Source organism: Peromyscus californicus, unplaced genomic scaffold (genome assembly GCF_007827085.1).
Source record: "Peromyscus californicus insignis strain IS unplaced genomic scaffold, ASM782708v3 Scaffold_12__1_contigs__length_115047231, whole genome shotgun sequence".
In the NCBI taxonomy this organism is placed as follows: Eukaryota; Metazoa; Chordata; class Mammalia; order Rodentia; family Cricetidae; genus Peromyscus; species Peromyscus californicus.
Genome location: NW_026294413.1, coordinates 51,362,969 through 51,389,235, shown reverse-complemented (window position 1 = coordinate 51,389,235; position 26,267 = coordinate 51,362,969). Strand labels below are relative to the sequence as shown.

Genomic DNA, 26,267 nt, shown 5'->3' with positions numbered 1-26,267 from the left:
AACCTAAGATTTACAGGCTCTCCAATAGAAAGGCTCAGTTGGTTTATAATCTCAAATCATTGTATTTACTGTACAAATACCCCATGGGACTCTCATGATTGGAAGTAGGAAAATCAAATTGAACTTTGTATTTTAAAAAAATCAATTAGAAATACAAAAGGACCCCCCCAACACACACACACACACACACACACACACACACACACACACACACACACACATCAACAAAACAGGCAGAAGGGGGAGTAGCCAGAGGAAGGACAGTAAGGCTCTTTGCAAGGTTCTGAGCAGTGCAGCCTGGTCCTGTCTGTGGGGCTGAGAACAAGTCCTCACATGTGTGCTTGTCCACCATGGGAGGAATAGCCATGTGCATTTCCTCAGAGGCAAGTCTAGTCTCTCCAAACACAGAGACATTGTAAACAAGAAACCGGAACTTCACTTGCGCTCTGCCTTTTACTCTTATGGAGTTACCTTTCCAGACAACATTTATAAGTTTGGAAGGTTTTGTTCTTTCTAGAACAAAAATCTTACTTGCTTTAAATAGTGTTTTAGAAAATCCCTCATCTTTAGCTCTTTTCCCCCAGTAACTTTAGATGGCAGTGTCCCATACACACCAGTTTTTAATCATTTGAAAGGAACAGTTTTCATCTTTTTTACAAAAAGAGAGAAATAGAGAGGGAGGGAGGGAGAGAGGGAGGGAGGGAGAGAGAGAGAGAGAGAGAGAGAGAGAGAGAGAGAGAGAGAGAGAGAGAGAGAAATTACTCCTCCTAAGAAAATAACCTGTCAGATCTGGTTAAAAAAAAAAAAAAGCCTTGTGGGGTGGGGGGTGCTTTCCCTTTTATATGCAAAATTTAAATCAGCGGGGGAGGTGAATGTTTCCACTGGTCAGGTCACCAGGACTGAAGAACAGGTTCCAGCAAATCCAGATGGATTCCAGCCTTTCTTGGGAGGGGGAGGGGTAAGGACAGAGCAGCGAAGGGTGATGGGGTGGGGGTGGGGGGAGTGAAGAAAGAAAGAGAGAGGTAAAGAAAATGGACGTTGAGAAGAAAAAAACTAAGTCATGGCAAATGAAGAGAAAGGGGTGGGAAAGGAGAAGGAGCAGAGGACAAGAGATAAGCAGGAAGGGAGGAAACATGAACCGGAGCCCAGGAGGGACAGTAGGAGGAGAGCAAAGAAAAGGGATGGAAGAGCAGGAAGGGAGAGTGAGGACTGTATGGTTACTAGAGAGCAAGCAGAGGGAATGCAGACTTGTGCAGTACACCACGTGTGTCTGTACAGAGAACATCAATAACACACTGGCCCCCAGAGGAAGCCCAGCAAATGCCTGGAGCTAGAGTGCTCAGGGCCTGGCCAGCCAAGTGTTCTACCACCAAGAACATCATAGCTCCAAAACACATGACGTTCTTCTGAATGTTATCTCCTAAATGAATCTATTCACTTATTTAAAGTGTGTGTGTGTGTGTGTGTGTGTGTGTGTGTGTGTGTGTGTGTGTGTGGCCCACATGTATGCTTGTCCACCATGTGCATGTCTGGTGCCTGTGAAGGTCAGAAGAGGGTGTTGGATCCCCTGGAACTGGAATTATGGATGGTTGTGAGCCACCATATGGATGCTGGAAACTGAACTCAGGTCCTCTGTAAAGCAACAAATGCTCTTAACCCCTGAGCCATCTCTCCAGCCTCCTCTAAATATTATTTTAATCACAAATTGTAAACACTAACACTATAAGCCAGGTCTTTAGTGATTTTTTTCTCTTTATAATCATTTAATCAAGCAACTACTTTTATTATAACCCATTTTCCAGGCAGAAAATGAGAGGGAATTTAAGCCTGCCCAAGTGGTAGAGCGGGAATTAAAAACACTAACAGTTTCGTTTCTCATGAACACTGCAACGCTACTCACTGCTGGTAACTAGTCTGAGACATTAGGTCTCGCCTCTAAAGGGTTTTGTTTTGATTTCCTTGAAAAGCACAAGTGAAAGCAGGAACACATTATATATATTAGTTTACTCAATAACACTTGTGAGAGCCTCTTTACATCTCTATGCAGAAAGGCTTCATTCAAAACACACTTTACTACTTTCTGGAGAAATGGGAACAGTTGTTCACTAATGTTCCTTTTTATTCATTAACTAATTTACATAAGCCAGTAAACTAGCCTTCCAAATTCTAAGAACTGACTTAGATATTATTTATAAAATGTGAGACTTGGTTGGAAAACAAAGAATGTATTGAAAATTGTATTTGTACTCTTAATAAAAGAAATTATCGCTTGCTGAGCTCTCTGGACTAAGCTTAGACCTCAGGCCCTTTGTACCCACTGCAAAGTTTAATCTTGTGCCAAGTCATTACTGTTAGACAGGAACTGATGAAGGTAATGTGGAAATAAAGCAGACAGGCATCTTCAGAAGCATGCCTGCTCTTTACTCAGAACCATTAAACCTTTTTGGTTTTGTTTCTGTTTAGCTGTTAGACTAGTAACTCCCAGCTGCTAACACTTACAGTTAGTTGCAGCACACAGCTGCTGTGGGGCTCCTCCTCCTCCTAGAAATCAGACTAACTATATAAAACACTGCAGTTACAATTCAAAGGGCACTGTGTTGTGTGCTGTTTGTTGTTTCTTCTGAGTCAGGGTCTTCCCAAGTAGCCCAGGCTGGCCTCAAATTCACCATCCTCCTGCCTCAGCCTCCAGAATGCTACTATTACAGGCATTTATCTCCATACTCAGTTCACATTTTACTTGGATAGCTGTTAAAATAACTCATCATTTAGTTGCAAAACAAGTAGCACAAAAACTTCCTTATGATGTGATCATTTAACTACTCAAGTAAATTTTCTAATCAGGAGGCAGAAATGCCACATGGCTAGATTTTTTTAAAGGCAATTTATCAGTACCATATACATTATCTAAAATATTGGTGGGATATATTCAACATTGAGCACAAACCTGCCACACCCCCAATTCATAAACAGTAAACACACCACTGATATTCAGATCCAAATGCTAACAGCACCATATTGCCTGTCCTATGTCCACAGTAACAAAACTCTAAACCTCTGCACACTTATTAACACAAACGCCTGATTATCTCCTAAGTTCAACATTACTTTGTAATTCAGGAAGTTCTAGAAGATTAACCACAAACTGTCCTAAATTTGTATGCAGCAAAGCAGGCTGTGTCGAGGGAAGTCCAACCTGCCTGTAAGGGAGTACATAAAATGTACACTCGGCATAAAAAAGCTTCAACAACTGTGACTATACCTATCAGCTCCTTCAGAATTTACAAGCTGTGGGCAAAATCTACCCCAAAGCACTGAATGCTTTCATTATTGTTTAAGGGCCTGTTTCTTACTTTAAAAACCTGCAAAAGAGAGTACAATTCTATTATCATTTGCCTTCAATGTGAGAAACTCCCCACCCCAATTCTTAAAAGTGCCATTAATATCTTAATGCCTAATTCATTTTACCTAGCATAAACTAATTGTTTCCTTGTTAATCTACATTCATATTTAGGTAATTCCATTTTTATGAGAAAAAAAGCTACAGATTTGTCCAAGCATTTAAAATTAAATATGCAACGGGCTGCTTACTGCTGGCGTGCACAATGGCTTCCAAATTATCTGATGCCAATTTTCAGATCAGTGTTTAAAAAAAGAAAACCCGAATAAAATCAAGAGGCCAGAATAGGGCATGCTGTGAAATATAAAATCAGTCTAGCACATATAGTGTACCGTTTTCATAACCTCATAACAATTTAGAGTGTTTTTATAGCGAACATATTCGGCATCTATTAAAAACCACACAACACGGCTTTAGGATAATACAAAGCTTGCTATGTTTTAAAATAAAAGCGAATGCTCAAAAACAGCAAATCTTACCACTCATTTTGTTTCTACAGGAGCAACAGCGAACAAGAAAACCCAACAAGGAAACGGCGTAGTACACGTTTGCAGCTTTAATTGGAGAACAGTTTCGGTTTTTTTTTTTTTTTCAACGCTGGTAAGAGGAAAAGATCCTTTGACCGAGTCACGTGACAGTTATCACATGACCTACACTGAACCGGGAAAGACCAGCAGAGGAAACAGTGCAAAGGGTCCTTCTTGGGAGCTACTGAAACCAAACCATTAAAAGGCTTCTCCAGCTGCTTCCCTGAATGCACCGCGTTCCGCCTTCCTTAAGAACCAATGTAAACGCTCCTCAAAATAAACCTTACCGAGACGTATTCGATGGAAAACCACGCCCTTTTGTGTTTACCGGTTTATTCACCCATCCTGTTGCTGTCTTTCACCTACAAAGTTTGGGGTAAAATTAATTTCAAAGCCTTGATCCCAAATGTGAGTGTATAATTATCGGCATTTCATGCTTAATCCTTAGAAATGTCTATAATACACAAAGAACTGCCCACACAATAGGCATAGATGACAAGTTCCTTAAAGGTAGAATAAATTACATGCTATTTTTTTTTTCCCTCGAAAGCTGATGAGGGCTTCTGCTTTTATTATCGGTTTACTTTCTTTTTTATGATTTTAAAAAATAAATACTTAATAAGACTTACTCTGGGCATTAAAGAAAGATACTTAGAGGATAGTATTCTTGTTCATATTTATAAAATAAGGCACTCATGCAAAAACAGATACCAAGAAAATGACCTATACTCAGTTACAAGCTGGAAAAAATTATGATTTTTTTTTGGAAAGGTCTTTTCATTACTTATGATGCCATGTTAATTCAGATTATCAGCTGCTTACACACACATATAAGTAGTAATGGCTGGGATCTGTGACATGTAGCACCGTGGGGAAACTGGATTTGGTATTAAACAATACTGAATGTTAAAATCAGTAAGCTCCAATATTTATTAGCATGGCAATTTACCACTATTCTTTGAATCTGTCTCCTGTGGAAAGGTTCAACTGATCAGTCTCATAGCATTGTTGGGAGAATGGAGTTAGATAAACCAGAGCATGAAATACACTGGTTGGTGCTGCTCAATAACTGATAGTTATCCTAAGTAAAACTATAATCCTGGACTTTCAAAACTAATGATTACCCAGCACAGAGGGACCATTTGGAGGATCCTGCGTGTTAACCTGAGTAGAGGCATCATTACTAGAGAAGCAGAAGCGAGTGCAGCTAAGTCACGGGCCAAGCACACACAGGCAAAGGCAGGGCTGCCTCACAGGATAATTACATTTTAAAGTGCAGGCCCTGGTTTAAAGGCCCAGTGTGTCCCCCAAAGATAAAAATAAAGAAAGAAAGAAACCTGGCAAGACACAGCCCTGGGCAGCAGGTTAGTGTGGTTTTAAATTTCGAATTTTCAATTTTACCAACACTGTCAGAATTGCTCAGAAGCCTACTAATAGTCAAAGTTTGCCCTGTATTTTCTAATGATTATAGAGCTGCTCTGTACTCACTGGCGGAAGTCGCCATCCCACATCAGATCTCTCAACATGAACTGGAACTCTATCAACACTTGACTAAGGTTTCTTACCCATGTACCTGTGCTCAGAAGCATACCCCATCACCAGCTCACTCTCTACACTTCCCTTGATCTGACCCTCCACTGGGACTCTCCTTCACTGCTCATTTCTCTCACCCTTTACATTTTCACCTTCTGCTCAGCCACTGAAACCATTCCTTTTGCAACGAGCCCCCCCCCCCCCCCCACACACACACAGTAAAAATGAAACAAACATTCTATGTGCTCCTTGCCACCATCCAGCCACCACTATTCACAGGTAATCTTTTCTTCCTTTTTTTTTTTTTTGTTGTTGTTGTTGTTCTTCAAGACAGGGTTTCTCTGTGTAGCCTTGGAGGTTCTGGAACTCACTCTGTAGACCAGGCTGGCCTCAAACTCACAGAGATCAGCCTGCCTCTGCCTCCCAAGTGCTGGGATTAAAGGCATGCACCACAACCGCCTGGCTTTGACTTCATTCCTTTCTAGGTGAGGAGTGTAGTAATGGTAGAGTGATTAGCTAGCTAACCTAACAATGTACAAGGTCCAGGGTCAGGTTCCAATATCATGAAAAAAATCTAAAAGAAAAAAACAATCCTATGTCTAACCAATTTAATTTGCTTAATTTTGAGGCTTATAAAATTAGATAGTATTATCTTCTGTAACTTTATCTGCCACATGCTGTCTAAGGCATTTGGTATAGATCAGTAAATGAAAATGGATAAATCTCCTTACACTGGAAGAGAATCCTCAGCAGGTAAAGGTGTTTGCTGTTAGTACTTGACAACCTGAATCTAATACCCAGGATCCATATGGTGGAAGAACAGAGCTGGACTCCTCCAAATCATCCTCTGACCCCATATGCATGCCTTGGCATGTATGCCCCACCTCGTTTTTAAAAATCTTAATAAATACATGATAAATAAATCAGATTGTGGTAAATCATATGTTTGGAGGTAGTATGTTTGCAAGTGTGTATGCAGAAAACATGTCTGAAGGTAAAAAATGATGATATAAGAAAGAAATAAAGCAGGGTAAGATGGATGGCTGGGTAAAGTCCGGTGCTGCTTGGCAGGGCTAGTTAAGAATTGAAATTCTAATCCCAGCACTCGGGAGGCAGAGGCAGGCGGATCTCTGTGAGTTCGAGGCCAGCCTGGTCTCCAAAGCGAGTACCAGGAAAGGCGCAAAGCTACACAGAGAAACCCTGTCTCGAAAAACCAAAAAAAAAAAAAAAAAAAAAAAAAAAGAATTGAAATTCAAAATAGAGTCAGGCTCTGTTTCTCTGAGAAGGTAACTTTTGAGCAAAGATTTAAGTGTGGGAATGAGTCACATGCGTTTCTGAGGAAAGATCATTTTTCATAGAGAGATCAACCAGCACAAAGTCCCCAAAGGAGGGGCATGACATGCATGCTCAGTTGCAAGAATACTAGAATTACCAGTGTTAACATTCTGATCCTGCCCCGTGGCGCCACCCTACGCCCTGACATAGAATCCTATTCTTAAGGGAAAACTCCGCCCCTTCCTCTCTCTGCTCTCTCTTCCGCTTTCCTCCCATGAGGTGTGCACCTCTGGAAACCTGTGCCTCCCTCTCTTCATCCCTCTCTCTTTCTCTCTGGTCCCCCAACAACCAGAACGTGGCCAGAGAGGTGGAGGGGGAGACAGGGAAATAAGATTCCCTTGGGCCTTGTAGGACACTGTCAGATCTTTCTTTGGCTTTTACCATAAGTGAAATGGGTAGACATTGCTGGATTTAAGACATTATCTGAATTATATCTCTAAAGAATTCATGCACCAGCCTGGGCTACCAAGCAAGTTCCAGGAAAGGCGCAAAGCTACACAGAGAAACCCTGTCTCGAAAAACCAAAAAAATAAATAAATAAATAAAAAGAATTCATGCACTTCGCCAGGCGGTGGTGGCGCACACCTTTAATCCCAGCACTCGGGAGGCAGAGGCAGGCTGATCTCTGTGAGTTCGAGGCCAGCCTGGTCTACAAAGCGAGTTCCAGGAAAGGTGCAAAGCTACACAGAGAAACCCTGTCTCAAAAAACCAAAAACAAACAAACAAAAAAAAGAATTCATCCAACTCATACACATTGCTTGTGGGACTATGGGACAACACTTGAGAAAACCAAAGTTCAGCATTTTTGTTCAGCCCATGACCCAGAGTGGAAACCACCAAAGGATCTAGATTATCTATAGCAGGCATTTGCATCAGCACCCAGTGGATGAAATAGGCCTGGGCACAACCAGACGCCCAGGTTTGGATAGGCTACATGTAAGATGTTTAAGAGGCATCAGGACAGATGCCTCATGTAAGAGACCACTGGCTTAACTACTCTGGGATTCAAAGACATACTTAGTCTGAGAGATAAATTCTGTTGTCTCCGATAAATGGGCATCTAATCCATGAGACTTGCTAACATCACCAAAGGAGAAGTGGAGATAGAATAGACTCTAAAGGGGAGATTTCTGTAGGTCTCATGGCCCACATCTTTCTTTAACAGATCCTACTATACCCAGAAAGAGAAATTCTGGATTTAGGATTATGTAATTGTTATTTTTTCAAGGGCAGTACGAAATCCTTTCCTGATGTATTAACTTACATTGCTTTCATCAAGCACTGCATTAGAGGCTCTATCAGTTCAGTAGCACTACTACTTGGAATGTGGATTTTAAAATTTGAACAATATTATTCTTATTGTGCATTACTTAGTCGGTTTCTTCATCTTTCACTGTGTACCCCAATATAATGTGTACCCTAATAAACTTGTCTGGGGATCAGAGGACAGAGCCAGGCACTAGATTAGACATAGAGGCAAGAGAGTGGTGGCACACTCCCTTAATCCTATCACTTGGGAGGCAGAGATTCATCTGGATCTCTGTGAGTTCAAGGCCATAATGGAAACAGAGCCAGGCGTGGTAGTACACGCCTTTAATCCCAACATTTGGGATCTCATGCCTTTGCTACTTTGGGAAGTATTTGGGAAGCACACATGCCTTTAATCCCAGCACTAGGAAGGAAGGAAGATGGCAGAGCACAGAAAGGTATATAAGGCGTGAGTAAACAGGAAGTCTCAATCTAGAGGCTGAGGAGTTGGTAAGGTGAGGTTGGCCGTGTTTTGTTCTGTTTCTCTGATCTTTCAGCGTTCACCACAATATCTGGCTCCTGGATTTCTATTAATAAGAACACATCAAATAGAATTATTTTCTATTAATAAGAACACAATCATGTTACCTTTTTATTTCTATATGGGTTGCCTTTTAAAAATAGATTAGTAAAATTTGAGTTTTCTAGGTACTTACTCCTTTGAGTTGAACTGTCTATAATTATCTCCTTGGTTTATGACTTTTCATATATTTTAATGAAAATGTACAAAAGTTTCTAATTGAATTGGAGTGAAACATTGTTTGACAGCACTGTGTATGTGTGTGTCTAAAGCCAGCTCCACTCCACAGTTATAAAATTAATTTCCCTCATTATTTTTGTGTTTATCCTTACTCAAGAATGAGACTTTTAGGTATAGTATGAAAAGGTGGTGTGATTCCATTAATCCAAATGGCTAGCTAATGGTCCAGCAATTGTCTCCTGTTTTCTACCCCACAAGGCAAACCTCCTCTTGTAAGCACATAAAGCCAACAAAATCATTTTAGGGAAAACCTTATTTTAGAGGAGAATGGTTTTTCAAGGATTCAAACAAAAACAGAAGGCTTCAAAAATCACACTTTACCCAACCACAATCAAACTTTTCCCTCAGACCACTCTACTGAGATTATACTGGGGACAGTCTCTTGACAAATCTAATTAACACTGCTGAGGAATCCCTGCTTCTCCTTCACATACAATCCTTGATCTTTGTTCTCCTGCAGGCCTTTCAAGTGCTTACTGGCTTGTGTTCTGTTCTTTCAGGCGTTGTTTTCCTGGAGGTTTGTTCTTGGCCGCCTTTTGCTATTCCACATCATCTCTCAGGATGGCCTTACTTACACTCATAAAAGCTTGCAATTCTGTGCCTCAAGAGATCTTTCTTCTGAGCTCTGGGTCTATACTATGAAATTCATATGAAATTCAAATCAGTCATTTTCCCATCAATGCACACTCTACGGTCTGTATTTTCCATGGAAATTTAAGGCTCCATTTTAAAAGAAACTTGACAGTAACGCTGGATTTTATTTTTCCCCACTTATCTCACATCATTAACTGATGAAGTTCTGATGGTTTTATCCCTCAAATTATCTCTCAAACCCAACTTCTCTCCTTCTGTAAACTGCTACAGGAATAACAGGCTTAAACTATCCCAGTGTTCTCCTGGTGGGTCTCCATACTACTGCTAACATGAATTTAAAAACAAACCAGCTTGTCTTTTCCTCTGCTTAAAAATCCTTTACTGTTTATGATATCAAGTCTAAGTGATTGCACTTAAGCTGCTGAAATACAACTCCATTCTGGTCAATATTGAGTGAACTATATTGTTTGCCACTTTACGAAAATATTTTCAAATGGACTTTGGCATTATTTGATATTTTAATTTGACTATCTCTATATCCTAAACAATAGCGGTAGCATGTGGCAGACTTTTGTTGGGGGACAGATGATGTCCTGAATGAATGTGTCTTACAGGAGCATGACCATGCCAAGGACCCCAACACCTCAGACTTCTAAGAATGGCAAGGCCTTCCTGGTCAGGCTTAGGGGACAGCAGAGCCTTCTAGGGTTGAGCACTGACTCCATGAACCACAGACTGTCAGCCTAAACCAGAGTGTGCAGGGAAGTGTCAAGTGCAGATACCTCCCCAGGGAGGACTGCTACCTGACAGTCCCTACAGAACCCTCTACTGAGGTTTGCTAAACCAGCTCTCCCTCCCACCCTGGTGCCACAGGATACTGATAAACAAGCTGAGATTCCAGCAGAACACACAGGGAATCCCAGCACTTCTGTGTGTGTGTCTGTCCTTCCTTCATTCCCCTTCACCTTAGCTAGGTCAATTCCTAAGCCATGTAGGCCATGGCAGACTCTGGAGCTGTCCCATTGAACTCTTACAGCTTTAAGACCTGAAAAGTTAGTTTTATATCTTAGTTTCTTCAGATATAAAATAGAGATAACTGTTATTCTACTTTATGTGGATATAATGAGGGTTAAATTAAATTCATACCTGCAAAGCACAGCAATGCTTGGTACACATATAGTATATAAGCCATGATAGCATAAATAGTTGTGTTAGCCTTGACAAATCTACCTGAAAAAAATGCTAGTGGTGTGTCAACATGTTGTGATAAGTCTAAAGAAGTGGTACAGTGGGCTATGCTGTTAAATAAAAATAACTGTGCAAAATAGCTGAGGCTATCTGAAAATAAAAAGCTGGTATGTTTGTAAGTTTGTTACACTTGTCACAATCAGACAAAGATGAGGAAAATTTATGCACAGTGATGCAAAGTATATTGTATAAACTATAATGCTCTCAATGAGTCTCCTGTTTTTATATATCTATAAGAAAAGTATTTGATTTAGATTACCAGCCTAACAAAGGTTTTAGGAAACACATATACATCTATATTTTCCTATTATAGCTGAAAGATTATTCAAAACAGGGACCATATCACTAACGCTGAGCCTTTTAACTAATGGTAATTCTGAAGACAGGAAGGGTTCAGTATAGCATCAAATCCTGTTGGCAGAAGTCAGTAACACCTACTGCATACAAAAAAAGAAAACAAAAGGTCTTATTTGCTCAGGATCATTAATATATACAAAAGGAAAGCTGGGCATGGTGTTGTATTCAGGAGGCAGAGAAAGGCAGATGTCTATGAATTCCAGGCCATCTTGGTCTCCATAGCCAGTTCCAGGCTAACCAAGGCTACACTGGAAGACCTCTCAACAAATAAACAAAATATGTCCCCTAAAAACATTAATGATATAAAAGGGCAAGGATGCAATTCAATGAACTTTTCTTTAAAATTAATTTTTTTAATCTCCTGAGAATTTCATACATCAATACATTGTATTTATTTACATCATTTTTGTCCCCTCACTTCCAACTCTTCCTGTGGTGGTCTGAAAGAAAATTGCCCCCAAAGGGAGTGACACAAATGGGAAGTGTGGCATTGTTGGAGTAGGTGTGGTCTTGTTAAAGGAAGTGTGTCACTGTGGAGGTGAGTTTTGAGGTCTCATATATGCTCCTCATGCCCCATGAGACAGTACACTTCCTGTTGCCTACCAAGATGGAGAACTCTCGGTTACCTCTCCAGCACCATGTCTGCCTGTATGCTGCCATGTCCTACCATGATGATAACGGACTAAACCTCTGAACTGTAGCAAGTCACCCAATTAAATGCTTTCTTTTATAAGAGCTGCTGTGGTCATGGTGTCTCTTCACAGCAATAGAAACACTAAGACAATTCCCATCCTGAATTCATGACCCCTTCTATAATCACACACACACACACACACACACACACACACACACACACACACACACACACACACAGATTCCAACTAATGCTCCCTATATGTACATGTGTTTAGGGCTAACCACTACAGCTCTTCATTTAGGGTTGGAGCCTCCTTAAACTTTTCATCTGCTCTAGCATGTGGATTGGTTAGTGGTGTGCACATCTTGTGCAGACACCTATTTTATTGAAAGTTAGGGGGTGCAGCATTCCTGTCATGTCTACTACTCACATGGTGGCTTACAACCATCTGTAACTCTAATTCCAGAGGATCTGATGCCATCTTCTGGCCTCCACATACACCAAGCACATATGTAGTAGACATGCACACATGCAGGCAACCACTCATACATATAAATAAAAAAAATCTTTTTTAAAAAGAAGCTTCTTTGATGAGGAGTGAGAATTGCATTTACCTGTAGGTATAAGGATACATATTCAGAGCACCGTTGGAAGCCACATTAATTTATGAAAATGGCAGCAGTTGAATGTCCTTTAGGGTCTTTGACCCCTCTAGCCACAGGTTCTTGACTAGGTTTACAGACCAGGCATGAGTTTCTTCCTACTGAGAGGGCCTTAACTCCAATTAGACAGCTGTGGGTTACACCCAAGCTCTAAGTGTCACTATTGCACCAGTGGGGATATTGTGCTGGGTTAATCATTGTTGTGGTTCGCAGGATTTACAGCTGAGTAGGACTGTTGATTACTTTTCTCTTGGCAGCTTGCATAGATAGCTGTTGTGAATAGCGTGGCAATGAACACAGCTTAGCAAGATCTCTGTAGTAAGTTACTTAGTCATCTGTGTACATTCCAAAAAGTGATAGAAATGGGTCATATGGCAGATCTGATTTTAGTTTATAAGGTTTCTCCACACTGATTTCCAGAATGGCTGCACCAGTCTGCAATCCCACCAACAGTGAATGAAAGCTCCCCTTTCCCTGAATCATCCCAGCATTTCTCAATTGTTTTCTTGATCTTAGCTATTCTGACTGGAGTCCGATAAAAGCTCAGAGTAGTTTTAATTTGCATTTCTATAATTGCTAAGTGAACATTTTTATGTTTTTAGGTCATTTTTATTTCTTTTGAGAACTCTGTTCAGGTTGATAGTCCATTCTTTAATTGGGCCATTTGCTTTCTTGACTGTTTTTTTTTTTTTTTTGAGTTCTTTATATATTCTGAGAATTAAACCTCTACTAGATATATACCTAGCAAGACTGTCTCCCACTCTGTATGCTTCCTAATCACTCAGTTGATCATTTCCTTTGCTCTATGAAACCTTTTTAGTTTTATGAGGTCCCATTTATTAGTTCCTTAATTCCTGGGCAAACAGAGTCCTACTCAGAAACTCCTTTCTTGCGCCTATATGTTGGAAGTACTGCCTATGTTTTTTTTCTAGCAGTTTTAGTATTTCGGGTTTCACATTGAGGTCTTTGATCCACCTGGAATTGATTTTTGTGCAGGGTGATAGATATGTGTCTAATGCATTCTTTCCCATGCGGACATTCAGTTTTCCTTGCATCATTTATTAAAGATACTATCTTTCCTCCCACATTTATTTTTGGCATCTTTGTCAAATAGCAAATGGATGCAATTAGGTGCCCTTGAATTTGAATTCCACTGATCTATGTGTATGTTCTGTGGCAGCACCATGCTGTCTTCATTACCCTAGCTCTTCAATACAACTTGAAATCTGGCGTGGTGATCCCTCTAAACATTGTTCTTTCTGTTCAGGGCTGCATTGGCTGTCTGCAGTCTTTTTTACATCCATATGAACTTTAGAATCTTCTTTTCTATTTCTGTGAAGAATATCATGGAATTTTTATTGGGATTGTATGGAATCTGTAATATTCTTAAGATGGTCATTTTTACAATATTATTTGTACCAATCCATAAGTATGGGAGGTCTTTCCATTTTCTAGTGTCTTCAATTTATTTCATCAGAGAGATAGTTATATTTTGCATTATAGATGTCCTTCATCTCCTTGGTTAGGTTTATTCCTAGACTTGTGGGAGGGCACTGATGTGAATGAGTGTTCTCATTATCTTTGTCAACATGTTTGTTACTGATATATTGAAAAACTACTATTTCGAAGTTAATTTTGTATCCTGCTACTTTGTTGAAAGTTGCTTATTCCTAGAAAATTTCTAGAAATTTTGGTGGAATTTTGGGGAGATATTGTATATATATATATATGTGTGTGTGTGTGTGTGTGTGTGTGTGTATATATATATATATATACACACATATATATATATATATCATCTGCAAATGAAAATTATTTTTTTCCCATTTGTATCCCCTTTATTTCCTCCTCTTATGAGCTCTAGCTAGTGCTTCAAGTACTATATTGAAAACGTGTGGAGAATGGACAGTTCTAGCTTGTTCCTGTTTCTGGCAAGATTGCTTCAAGTTTTCTCTATTTAGGATGATGTTGTCTGTGGGTGTGTCACATACAACCTTCATTATGTTGATGTGTGTTCCCTCCAGTCTTATTCTCTGCGCACATATGTTTTTACTTTTTTGCCTTACAAGGATGTCAGTCACTTTGCAGGTCAGGTCACACAGTTAACATTTTCTTTCTCTGTCATTTTCTCATATTATTACTAAGTTATAAACTTTAAAAATCTTTATATTTTTGATACAGACCAATAGGAATAACTAAGTCTGATGTATTCTGGATTAACTGGGGATGGGGGTAAAAGAGCTAGGTCAAGTGAAAAGAGTAGATATTAACCGCTGTCAATACACAACTCTGTATTTTAATGCACCAGTTCTGAGGCAGCTGAATGGATGCCAGTGATCCGAAAATGAATTCTGGGGACTGATAATCAGCTATTTATTAACCAAGTAAACTCATGGAAAGGAAGAGCACACAGAAACACTCTACTCTATGTTAGCACGTCACTGGAAAGGATATTCAAAGATGGAGGAATTTAACTTCAGAATTAAAAAGACATTGGGGGGTTGCAGAGATGGCTCAGCAGTTAAGAGCACTAGCTGTTCTTCCAGAAGCCCTGGGTTCAATTCCCAGAAACCATATGGAAGTTTATAACTGTCTGTAACTGTAGTCCCATGGGATACCATTGCCTTTTCTGATGTGCCTACATACATGTAAAAAAAGCACCCATATACATAAAATAAAAAATAAATCTTTATTTAGAAAAGACCTTTTAGTAAACCAAGCTTAATGAAAAACCATTGTATCATCCTTATTTTTTCCATCTCTTAGACTTAAAATTTTTTCTTCAAACTTGTGACCCAATACTGGGGGGAAAACTTCTTAAAGGTACAAGAGACAAGCTTTCTCTCTCTAGGTTGGCTGACATTCAGTGACGAGAATGGGGCCAAATCCCAGGGCAGGGTAACTGTCACTATCATATTATCAGGGTTACTTCTGAAAGTGAAACAGGGAAGTAAAACAAATCATCAAAACCATGTCATTTTAAGCTGAGTGTAGTGGCATACTACTTTAATCCCAGCATTTAGGAGGCAGAGGTGGGCGAAGCTCTGTGAGTTCAAGACCAGTCTGTTGGTCTACATAGTGAGTTCTAGGACTGCCAGGTCTAGTCTCAAAATCCTGTCTCAAAAAATAAAATAAGGTAAAATAAAACTCAAAACCATCAACAACAAAAGAGTATGTAATTTAAGCTACCGGTTAATTTTTGTCTTATTAAGGGACACAAAAATAAATTATATTGAAAACACATTTTAAAATAAAGCAAGATAGAATAAGGAAGGTAGCATATGCCTGTAATGCTAACACTTGGGACTGAGGTAGAACAAGTTCAAGACCAACCTAGCCTATGGAAGGAAACCTTATTTAAAAAACCAAAATATGTGCAAGCATTATACACCATTAGCCAAGCTATGGAATCAGCCTAGGTGTCAATCAACAGGAAAGAGAAGTACAATACATATATACACAATATAATTTTATTTAACAAGACTGAAACTTGGCCATTTGTTGGGAAACTGTTGCAAGTGAAGGTCACCCTTTAAGCACAATTAGCCAGACTCAGAACAACAGATACTGCTTCTTTTCTATCATTTGTGTATCCTAGATTTTACATAGATACAGAAAACATGTGTGCATGTATATAAATCCTTTTATATCAAACCTGAAATTGCTTTTGTTAGACTATCACAGCAACTGTGTGTATGTGTGTGTGCGCGTGCGCGCACGCACACACACACACACACACACACACACACACACACACACACACACACACACACACACACCCAACAGGAGATTGGGGGAACAACAAAGGAAGCTGATGGGGAAGGGAGAAAGACAAAGGTATAAGGGTGAATATGGTCAGAAACTGTCTTTTGAAAACCCAACACTAACACTCAACCACTGCTGGTGGGATTGCACTATGGAAAGCAGTTCCTCGGGATGCTAGGAAAGATCTACCTCAACATCCAGCTACACCACTCTTGGGCATACACCAAAACCCCTCTACATCCTACTACAGAGACACTTGCATATCCACATTCTACTGGAAGAGCTGCTCTACTCAAAATAGCTAGAAACAGCCTACATGTCAATCAACACATGAATAAAGAAAATGTGGTACATTTACACAGCAGAATATTGCTCAGCTGTTAAAAAATGGGATCATGAAAGTCACAGGTAAATGGATGGAGCTAAAAAAAAAAAATCATCCTTAGTGAGGTAACCCAAACCTCAAAAGACAAATATGGTGTGCACTCACTTATATGTGGACGTTAGTTGTTAGTCTTTGATAAGCATCCATATAACCACAGAAATTAGGTATAAAGAAAGGGATGGGGGAGGGAAAGATCTCCCTAGGAAGGGGAAATTCAATAGGTAGCTACATATGGATGAGGGTAGGGAGCTGAAATGGGAGGATCAAACACAGAAGGGAAAGGAAGGAGGGAGTAAGGGAGGGAGTATGGAGAGGGCTTTACAGGGGAGACAAAGACCCAACTAGTCATCTCTTGCCGCCACTGAAATCTCCAGTGCCAGGAATGGGTAACATCTAATTGAGTTGTTGGTCAAAGAAGCCCCTTAGAAACCCCCAAACAACCCAGGTTTTTTATTGCCAAGGCTATTGGTGGCTTTCCACAAACATACAATAAGGCTCTATTGCTGAAGACAGCACCTATATAACTCACTGAACACGATGAAGTTGAGTTGGTGGCTACCTAGAACCTTCACCTCTACTGACTAGTGTTCACGGTACTGGAAGGACTATGCACACTACCAGAGGAGAAAGGCAAACATCAACCCAGCTACAAGCCATGTGACCCACAATGGTGACCTGCTTACAATAGTGACACAAAAGTTGTGAGAGCAACCATCCAGTACCTGAGTGGGTTTAGGGCTCATTCCATTAGATGGAACCCATGCCCAACACCGCCAGGGTGGCTAAGAGCCTGAATCTAGTAGGCCACGGTCCTAGGGGAAAACCAAAGGCTACTCCTTTGCTAAAAGAATGTAGCAATAAAATGACTCCTAAAATGACTCTGCTGTCCTCACTGTTTAGTACCTTGCTCAGCCACCATCAGAGAAACTTCCTCCTGAAGTAGATGGGAACAAATACAGAGACCTACAACTGGACAATGTGTTAGAGTTAGAGACCTTGAAACACTCAGTGCTAAATAGTATGTCTCCATCAAATCCCTTCTCTCAAGGCTCAGAGAACTCTGCAGAAGAGGAGGCAGAAAGAATATAGAGAGGAGATGGAGGATACCAAGAAAATAAGGCCTTCTAGACACAACTCACAGAGACCAAGGCAGCATGCATAGGGCCTGCACAAGTCTAAGCCACATGGGGTCCCAGGGCTGAGAGGGGGAGTGGACCCAAGCCCCTATCCCTAACCCAGAAGCTATCTGCAATTGATACCTACTCTCAAAGGAAAAATTATGTTTCCTCCAATGAAGTCACAATGGGTATAAAAACCACACTAAAGAAAAGGCCCCATGGCCAGCAATAGATGGCCAATACAAAACAAACTTAATGATATTTTTGAAGGTATTTTTATGTCTCACAATGTTTTTGCTGGGCATTCTTTTCTTTACTTTTTCTTTTTTACCTTACAGATCTTTTACTTCTATATTATGGTTGCCAATTTTGTTTTTTTTAGGTTTTCTATGTGTGTGTGTCTGCAGCTGTATGTTTTTCCTGTACTTTTATTTTGGCTCCTTTTTTCTGTTTGTTGGTTTTGCCCTATTCTGGTTTGTTTTCATTTTATATTTGTTATTATTATTATTATTTTATTTATTATCACTATATGCCCATTTGTACTCTAATGGGAGAGAATGAAGGGTGTGGATTGAGTGGGTAGGGAAGTTGGAAGGATCTATGAGGAGCTGGAGGAATGGAAAAGTAATCAGAATATACTGTATGAAGAAAAAATCTATTTTCAATAAAAAAAGAGAAAACTCAGCACTATGTATAATGAATACAGTCCCTTCAAAATATATGTGAGTATATTAGACAACATTTAAAGGACTCCTGTATTGTATCTGCATAGTAAAGAGTTATATAAGATGAAACTGTTACTTCTTGCATACATACCTGCCGTGCAGCAGTTACTTCCTCTGAAGTGAAACCCCTGGATGAAGGAAGAAGTCTGAGCTAACAAAACGTACAAGGCTCAAGGAAGTGCAGAAAGTTACAAGAGTCCCTAGCCTCTTCATCCAAGTTATATAAGCAACTGAATAGTTATCAGGGAAGAGAAGGCTCTCTGAGGGACTACAAACAAGCTGTGCAGTGAGCTCCAGGGATGGAGGTTCCATGAACTGTCAACCATGCTGGGGTGGGCTTTTCAGGGACTCACTGCTTTGAGTCACCTGTGCTTTCAAAAGCAACCCAAATAAACCCGCTGGTTCACCAAACTAGACTTGAGTAAAATCACGTCTTTATCTGTTGGGGGTACCTAAGTCTGGAGTGAATAGATAACTGTTCACATCTTCTCAGGAAAAGTCAAAGCATGCCCCAACAAGGACTGACAAATCCAAAGATCATTAGGGAACAACAGCTGCATGGCCAGGAGATGAGGATGTTGTACATTTTTCTCCCTTACAAAAATGTATATTGGGGGTAGAGTATGTTTACTCAGTCTAGTGGCCATGTGTGACCCACAGAAACAGAGCCATTGAGCTGGCCAGGAATGTGTCCAAACCAGGCAATAGCTCCAGAGGCAGATAAAGCAGGGCTAGAATGTGGCCCTGCTCCCCCTTGGGCCTGAGTCCAGACAAGCAGTATAAGCTCACCTCACAGTCTGCTGAAGGTGGAGAGGCTTGCAGTGACCCTGTAGCATCTCAGGATGAGGAGGCCAGAAGGCTAATAGAAAGAGACTGCATTATGAAGGGCTAGATGGCATATCTCCCTTCCATGCCTGTGATGGTTAATCTCAACTGTCAACTTGATGAGATGTAGGATTACTTGGGAGACAGTCCGCTGGACATTCCTAGATTAAGTTAACTGAGCTGAGAAGATCTGCCTACTATGCTGGAACCATTCTTTGGGTGAGGGTCCTGGACTGTATACACTGGACAAAATGAGTTGCACACAAGCATTCATGGCTCCCTGTTTCTTGACTGTGGATACAAAGCATTCAGCTACCTCAAGCCTCTGATGCTGTGACTTTCCTGCCATGATGGACAGTGTGGTGGATGAAAGAAAATGGAAGTGGCACTATTAGGAGTGTGGACTTGTTGGAGGAAGTGTGTCACTGTGGGGGTGGGCTTTGAGGTAGGTCTCTTTTGCTCAAGCTTCCCTCATTGTGACAGTCAGCCGACTTCCTGTTGCCTACAAGATGTAGGACTCTCAGCTCCAGCACCATGTCTGCCGGCATGCCGCCATGCTCCCTACCATGATGATAATGGACTGAACCTCTGAACTGTAAGCAAGCCACCTCAATTAAATGCTTTCCTTATAAGAGTTGCTGTGGTCTCAGTGTTTCTTAATAGCAACAAAAACCCAAACCAAGACAGACAGTAACCTTGAACTATGAATAAAATAAACCTTTTCTTTCTTAAGTTGCTTTTGTCAGAGTATTTCCTCATAGCAACAGGAAGAGAAACTACGATAATGCCTTTGTACACAACATTATTCTTTTCCAGAAACATATGATACAAGTGGTGAATCTTTTCATGCTTTATTGGATTTTATTAACATTTCTTTTCAATATTCTCTTAGCTATCCAAGATCCACCAGAACTAGCTTAGAGCAAACAGCAATAGGCCTTCAAAGATCCTTCCCTCCCTCTGTAAGAAAGGTTTCATTATGTTGTGCTAACCTTTGAGTCTCTTACAGAGCTGAAAAGGCATATGGAAAAACAGAAAGCAGCAATTAAAGAGTTTAAACATACACAACACCCTACACCAGGCAGAGAAAGGGCATTCCTAGAAGCCATAAGGTTGTTGGATATTTCTTAGTGCCAAAGGTGAGCTCCTCCCTTGGAGCTTTTGGCCAGGGAGACTTCTGAGACCCATGAACTATGACTACTGCCACTGGTGTTGGCTGCACACTAGAGCTAGATGGCAAGACCCGGGTGCCGATGGTACCACATGCTGTGGCCTACATGGGAAATCAGGCTTGGACAGAGCTGACTGGCTTTCATAGTCCTAAAGGCTTGGCACAGTCTGTTCAGTAGAATTACAAGTGACAGTCCTGCTTAGTATAGGACTTTTCATGCTGCACACATAAACGAGTCTGGCAAAATGTACCCATCAGTGTAATAGTGGCAAGACAATAGTTATGATTGCAACTGTTTTCCTTTTATTTAAGAGCTGCCCCACAGCAGTGAACCCTCATCTGGTACTCTCAGTCAGGGCAAAGTCTATGACTAAGCAAGTCATAGGTCCCAGACAGAAGGTCCTGCTACTGTTTGTTAAATGGATGTTATGAGCCTGTCAAATGCCTTCTAAATGTTTAAGCCTACAAACTACTGCTGCTGTCAAGCTCAGTTACTCATGGAGGCAAACCTCTTTTTTTACAGTAGGTTTATTACAGAGACACCAGTCAAGCTCCTACAAATCAGTAACTGTTGCTGTGGCACTGTGGCCCAGGCTCAGCCAAACGCAGAGAAAATGATGAGATTACATCATTCCCAGCAAGGCTCAGGGAACATCATCAAAGAGGAGTGAAAAAAACTAAGTGCCAGAAAAAGGGGTAGAGTGCTACTGAGTTATTTCCTCCTAAGTGAAACACTTCTTCCATGGAAGGAGGAAGGAGGCCCCTCCCCCAGCTTATGATGTCAGTGAAGAGGGCAGCAGAGGAATGCAGCTTTCATGAACTACTGACTAGGGTGTGCTTTCTGGTGACATAGCTGTGTTTGAGCCACCCATGCTCCTGTAGGCCCCCCAAAGCCAGAACTGTGTGGAATCATTTCTTTAATGTTAGCAGTATCCCACCTGGAGCAAACAAATACATGCTCCCTTATCACGTGGGTAGAGGGTAGGGAGGTAGGGGGTAGGGGGGTGTAATCAAACAACCTTATCTATGTCTCTTCATACTTTACTCTCTATCCATTTAATCCCTTAGTATTTAACTAGAAAAATTCTTTCAGTATAGTCTTGTATTTTCACATAAAGCTGCTGCTGAATGCTGCATCATACACTGATAAATATAATGTTGCTAAAATCTTCAACAGGCTCTTTTTTTATAACAGTTTTAAGATTATGTTCATATTACAAAAACTGTTTCTGAGGTATTGCCTGATAAGGCTGGAATAAATTCTGCTTTCTGGAGAACATTTCCATTTTATCTTACTGAAATAAATAAATATTGGTCTGTTTCCCCACCACCACCACAAGTACTATGACATCTTCAGATATTTTTACAAACATGTTTCACTGAATTTTCCTCAGTTATAATTCTTGTGAAGGTTTCACTAATTTAGACTTCATTTTCTTAGTTCATAGGTGCTATAAAATGATTATAAAAAAATCATTGCCAAATGACAAAGTTATATATAGAGTTATGCAAAAAAAAATCTTACTTTTAAAAATATAAACTGCAGCAAGACTATTTAGATTTTTATTGCCTGCATGTAATGTACAGTCAGTCACTTGTGTCCCTAACTTCCTCCAAGTGGTGGCCTGGTGACATCAAGTGGCTCACAGAAGCAACAGCACTGGACAGTCTGACCACCAGGAAAAACTTATTTCCTAGCCTGTTGTATCTAAGTGCTTTCATTTGAAAGTGCTCCCCAAACACAAGTTAGCAACTTAATCCCCCAGCTATGCCCATGCAGATAACATCTGGAGGTGGGCCTGGATGAGGTAACTGAGACAAGGTCAGCAGGGCAAGGGAGTTGCTTTACAGACAGACAGAGAGCCATGGGCTAAGCTAGCATGCCTCTTGCCTCTTTCTATGTGATGCCCTCTTCCAAATTCTGATGGAGCAAGAGGCCTTCATCAGATGTACTCAACAACTAAGAAATACGCTTCTTGATAAACTCCTCAGTCTAACACAGTATGTTAGAAACACAATACAGACTAACGACATCAAGAATAATTGATGTTTTTTGACTTTCTGTTTCAGATTTAAAAACAAAAACTCCAGAGATGGAGAACTACTTGCTAATGGAGATCAAGTAAGAAACTGGAACTGCAAAATGGTCAGTCACATTACACTGCTAAAAATAATAAATCTGAGACAAATGTCAAGCCAATTAGATAGCAAAATGGCACAAACCTGGAATGTCTAGACAAACTGGGGTCCAGGACTACCTTATTAGTAATAGGAAATATGTACTTATTAAGATTATAGAACACCTGGCAACACTCATTCATGAAATGGGCAATTAGCACTGCTGATGGCCTAGGAATTTCACAAGTTGGTGATTAAAACTTAGGAAGGGATGAAGCAGGAAGTTACAGAAGAGAATGAAGAGATCAAGGTTATTACTTACACTTCAATTTTTAGAGGCTTTTATCTTCCCTGGAAACTTACCCATTTTAAAATTTAGATAATATAAAATACATAAATTAGTGTATTATTTATTAATGTATGTATGATTCAGATTTATGGATAATTTCATTTATCTATGTACAAGTAACTGAAAACATCTATGATTAGATTTTTCTATGCACCCAGACACAACTGCATTATTTAAATAGAATAAACATGAAGGATAACCATATACAGCTCCAGAGCTTGGCAAGATCAGTGGCCTTCCCTCCGAAGAGTTAACCTTGGCCTACGGTCATGGCAATAAAATAAGCAAACCAATACAGGAACAGTTGGGTCTATGGCGGTGGTATGCTCTATGGAAGCTGTTAATATATTCCCTGAAGCTGGAGAGGGAAGGTCAGCAGACCACAGCTTGGGAGTTCACCCCACTCCCACCTGGAAGTAGTCCTGGGAGGGAGGTTGAGGGAACTCTAGAATGTATAGGATCTGAAAGGCCAACTGAAAGTGGGAGTGCTATTAAGCAGCTTCCTGGAGCTCACCACCTGTGATGGGACTTCTCAGTGATGCCACTTTCTGTAAATCACCCTGCTCCTGGTAGGTAACCCCTGACCACGCACGCTCCTTTGGTAAGCCAAATAAACACACTGTTTTCCAAAGCTGTACTAGTATGAAGTTGTCATTTTGATCTATTATTAGTGCCCTATCTAGGGTAATAGGCATTCAACTCTCCTCTGGAAAAGTAATTCAACAAATATAATTAGACTCTAACTTTAGCACTAAATTGAACTACATATACATAGAAAACCTGAATCAGGCTATGTGTTTACCAAGCAACTGTCTCTAAATAAGAAGTTATTTCTAGTGTTCCTGTCAAAAATCTGCAGATACTGCTATCAATATAAGCATGCAGTAGGCCGTGAACACACTACTTATAGTATCAGTCTAATTTCAACAATGATGAATCATTCTAACGGCGCTTAAGATTTACCGAAGTACATTAGGTTAACTGTGTCTCAAGAACTCAACACCCACACACCGGCATCACACACAACTGATATGGATCAATGATGTAAATCCTGTCAGGATCTAACATTAAGGCCACAGAAGTTTGGAAAGGAAAGGATACACGGGGCAGAGCAGACTAGGCATCTGCCACTTGACTGTACCAGATCAGTGCTGCAGTGATGAAAATGACTGTGCTGGGTTAAGCTTTTCATTTTAGTTGCAGATTTCCCATGCAGTGGCCTCTAATTTAAATTTCCTTGGAGCTTCTAAGGTTTGAGGTCTAGATCTTTCAAAACATCTTAAGGGACTATCAGTCAAATGAGCTACACGAAAAATGGCCTTTGCAACCTGGCAATTTAGACCAGTCTTATGCAGATTTTACCTAACAGGTTCTGCTTGACAAATCTCACTCAGATGCAGATTTTGAACATGACACCAGGACCTCACAATTTACTACCATCTCAGGGTCTTCTTCCCACTCTTATTATCTTTTTTCCTGCAATGTTTTTAGTTTTCTTATTATTTTTAGATGTAAAAATGTTAATATTTTATGGTTACTGCAGGATTAGAGAAGATGATTTATTATGAGTAGTCAGACTGCAAAGTTTTAAAATAGCTTCTCAAATGAAATGCACGCTCAGAGAATTGAAATGTCTTCTGAACAGGAATGGAAACTCCTGGAAGCTTGACACAAAGTGTTTGTTTGCATCCTGGTATAGGCCTCTGGGAAAGGAATGAGTCATGTTCACCCCAGCATTATCTTTTCCTCAGCTTATGTTCTTCTCCAACAGCATCCTCCCAGGAGGATGAGGAAGTCAGGAGACATGAGCTGCAGGCATCTAGAAACCTTGTGCTTTATCATCATCAATGTGACGCAGACTGACTTGAAGAGCCGAGGACCGTTGCCCACACCGGCAGCTCATCATTGTGGGGGCACTTCTTTAGCCTGTGTTGTTTCTTACTGGGATTTTCTAGAGCGGAGGGTGCAGGATGCACGAGGCCAGGAGTTAAAAGGGGCTGGTGAGATGGCAGGCCTCCACCAGCACACTCATGCAGACGGACAAAATATTCATACACAGAGAATAAAGATATATTCATCTTTTTTGAAAAGTAAAAAAAAAAAGCTTCCTTAGTTCTAAGTTTGTTTTTGTTTTTGTTTGTTTGTTTGTTTTAATAAGATCTGCAAACAAAACTCCTGTGGTGGCTGTCTGCACATCCTTCTTGAGGATGTCAGACATGCTGAGAACAGCACTCTGCTTCCATTCATATCAGCTTTCACTGGGGGAATCTAAGCTAGAAAGTCTTTTGTCTTTTTATGTAATTTGGATCTCAATTTCTTCAAGCTATCAGGACCATAACATGAAAAAGTGGATTAAAACCTCCAGATGTTTATGGTATACTAAAGACTGAGAAGAGGTAGCTCAAGATCTTACAATGGAAAGAAGAGGGAGGCGCTTCATGTCCCTTTCACTGCCTCTAGGTTCAAATGTCACCCGTCTGGGAAGCCTTGTTTATATGGACCATTTATGATGAAATTGAACAGAGAAAGTTAACTGGTCAGGAAACACATTTATAATCTTGTCCCCTAGAACATATATGTTTTCTCTTTCCACATTCATACACATATGTGTCTGTGTATATGTACACATGTGTGTATCAACTATGTGTATGTATGTGATCTCCAAAGAAAAGCACTTTTTTAGATTAAAAAAATTATGTATATATGTGTTTGCTGTGTGACTCTGTACCACATGTGTGTGGCTGCCCATGGAGACCAGAAGAAGTCATCAGATTCCCTGAAGCTGGAACTACAGCTTGTCATGAGCCACGATGCAGGCCTCGGAACTGAACCCAGGTCCTCTGCAAGGCAGCCAGTGCTCTTACCTGCCGAGACATCTCTCCAGCCCTCAGAAATCCTTACACTTATAAATCTTCTCAGAGACATTCTACACATATTATAGCAATAATGTATTCTCTAAAAACTATATAGTGTCTGCACCTTAACAGCCTTAGAGCTCTTTTCCTGGCCATACAGAGATGGCTCAATTTCTATAGTTCACTTGACAATTCATCCATTGATACATCTTCACAGCATTCTATCTACAAGATAAACAACCAGATGTGGAACTGCTGGATGAAACAGAAGTCATGGTTCTGACATTACCAAATGAGCTCAGTGTTGATACTCAGACATATTCTCATCAACATACTCTACTCAGTTCCTAACTTCTTGATATTTGCCAATCTGAAAGATGAAAATGTATTTCACTGTAGTGCTGTTTTCATTTTCTTTTCAGTCACAATGAAACAGCTACACATTTAAGAGCGAGTTATTTTTTACTATATTGATAAATGTCGCTATTTTTCTATTTTATTTATAGGGGCATTATAAAACTAAGAAGGTAGCTCTTTGTGGTAAGATACAAATACTTACTTCTCTTATCTTTCTGTATGCTACATTTGTATTTTCTTG

At 40.3% G+C, this 26,267-nt stretch overlaps 1 protein-coding gene across 5 annotated transcripts in view; it reads right to left on the bottom strand.

Annotated features, from left to right (window-relative positions):
* Positions 1–26,267, bottom strand: part of Fndc3a (fibronectin type III domain containing 3A) — a 164,493-nt gene that overhangs the window by 50,094 nt on the left and 88,132 nt on the right. Inside the window, exon 1 of one of the 5 annotated variants that reach the window (XM_052732788.1) lies at positions 3,877–4,005. The exons of the other annotated variants lie outside the window; for them this stretch is intronic. Coding sequence (XP_052588748.1) covers positions 3,877–3,883 — 7 coding nt within the window. The 5' untranslated portion in view covers positions 3,884–4,005. Of the gene's footprint in view, positions 1–3,876; positions 4,006–26,267 lie in introns of those variants that run through there. 5 annotated transcript variants of the gene reach the window in all.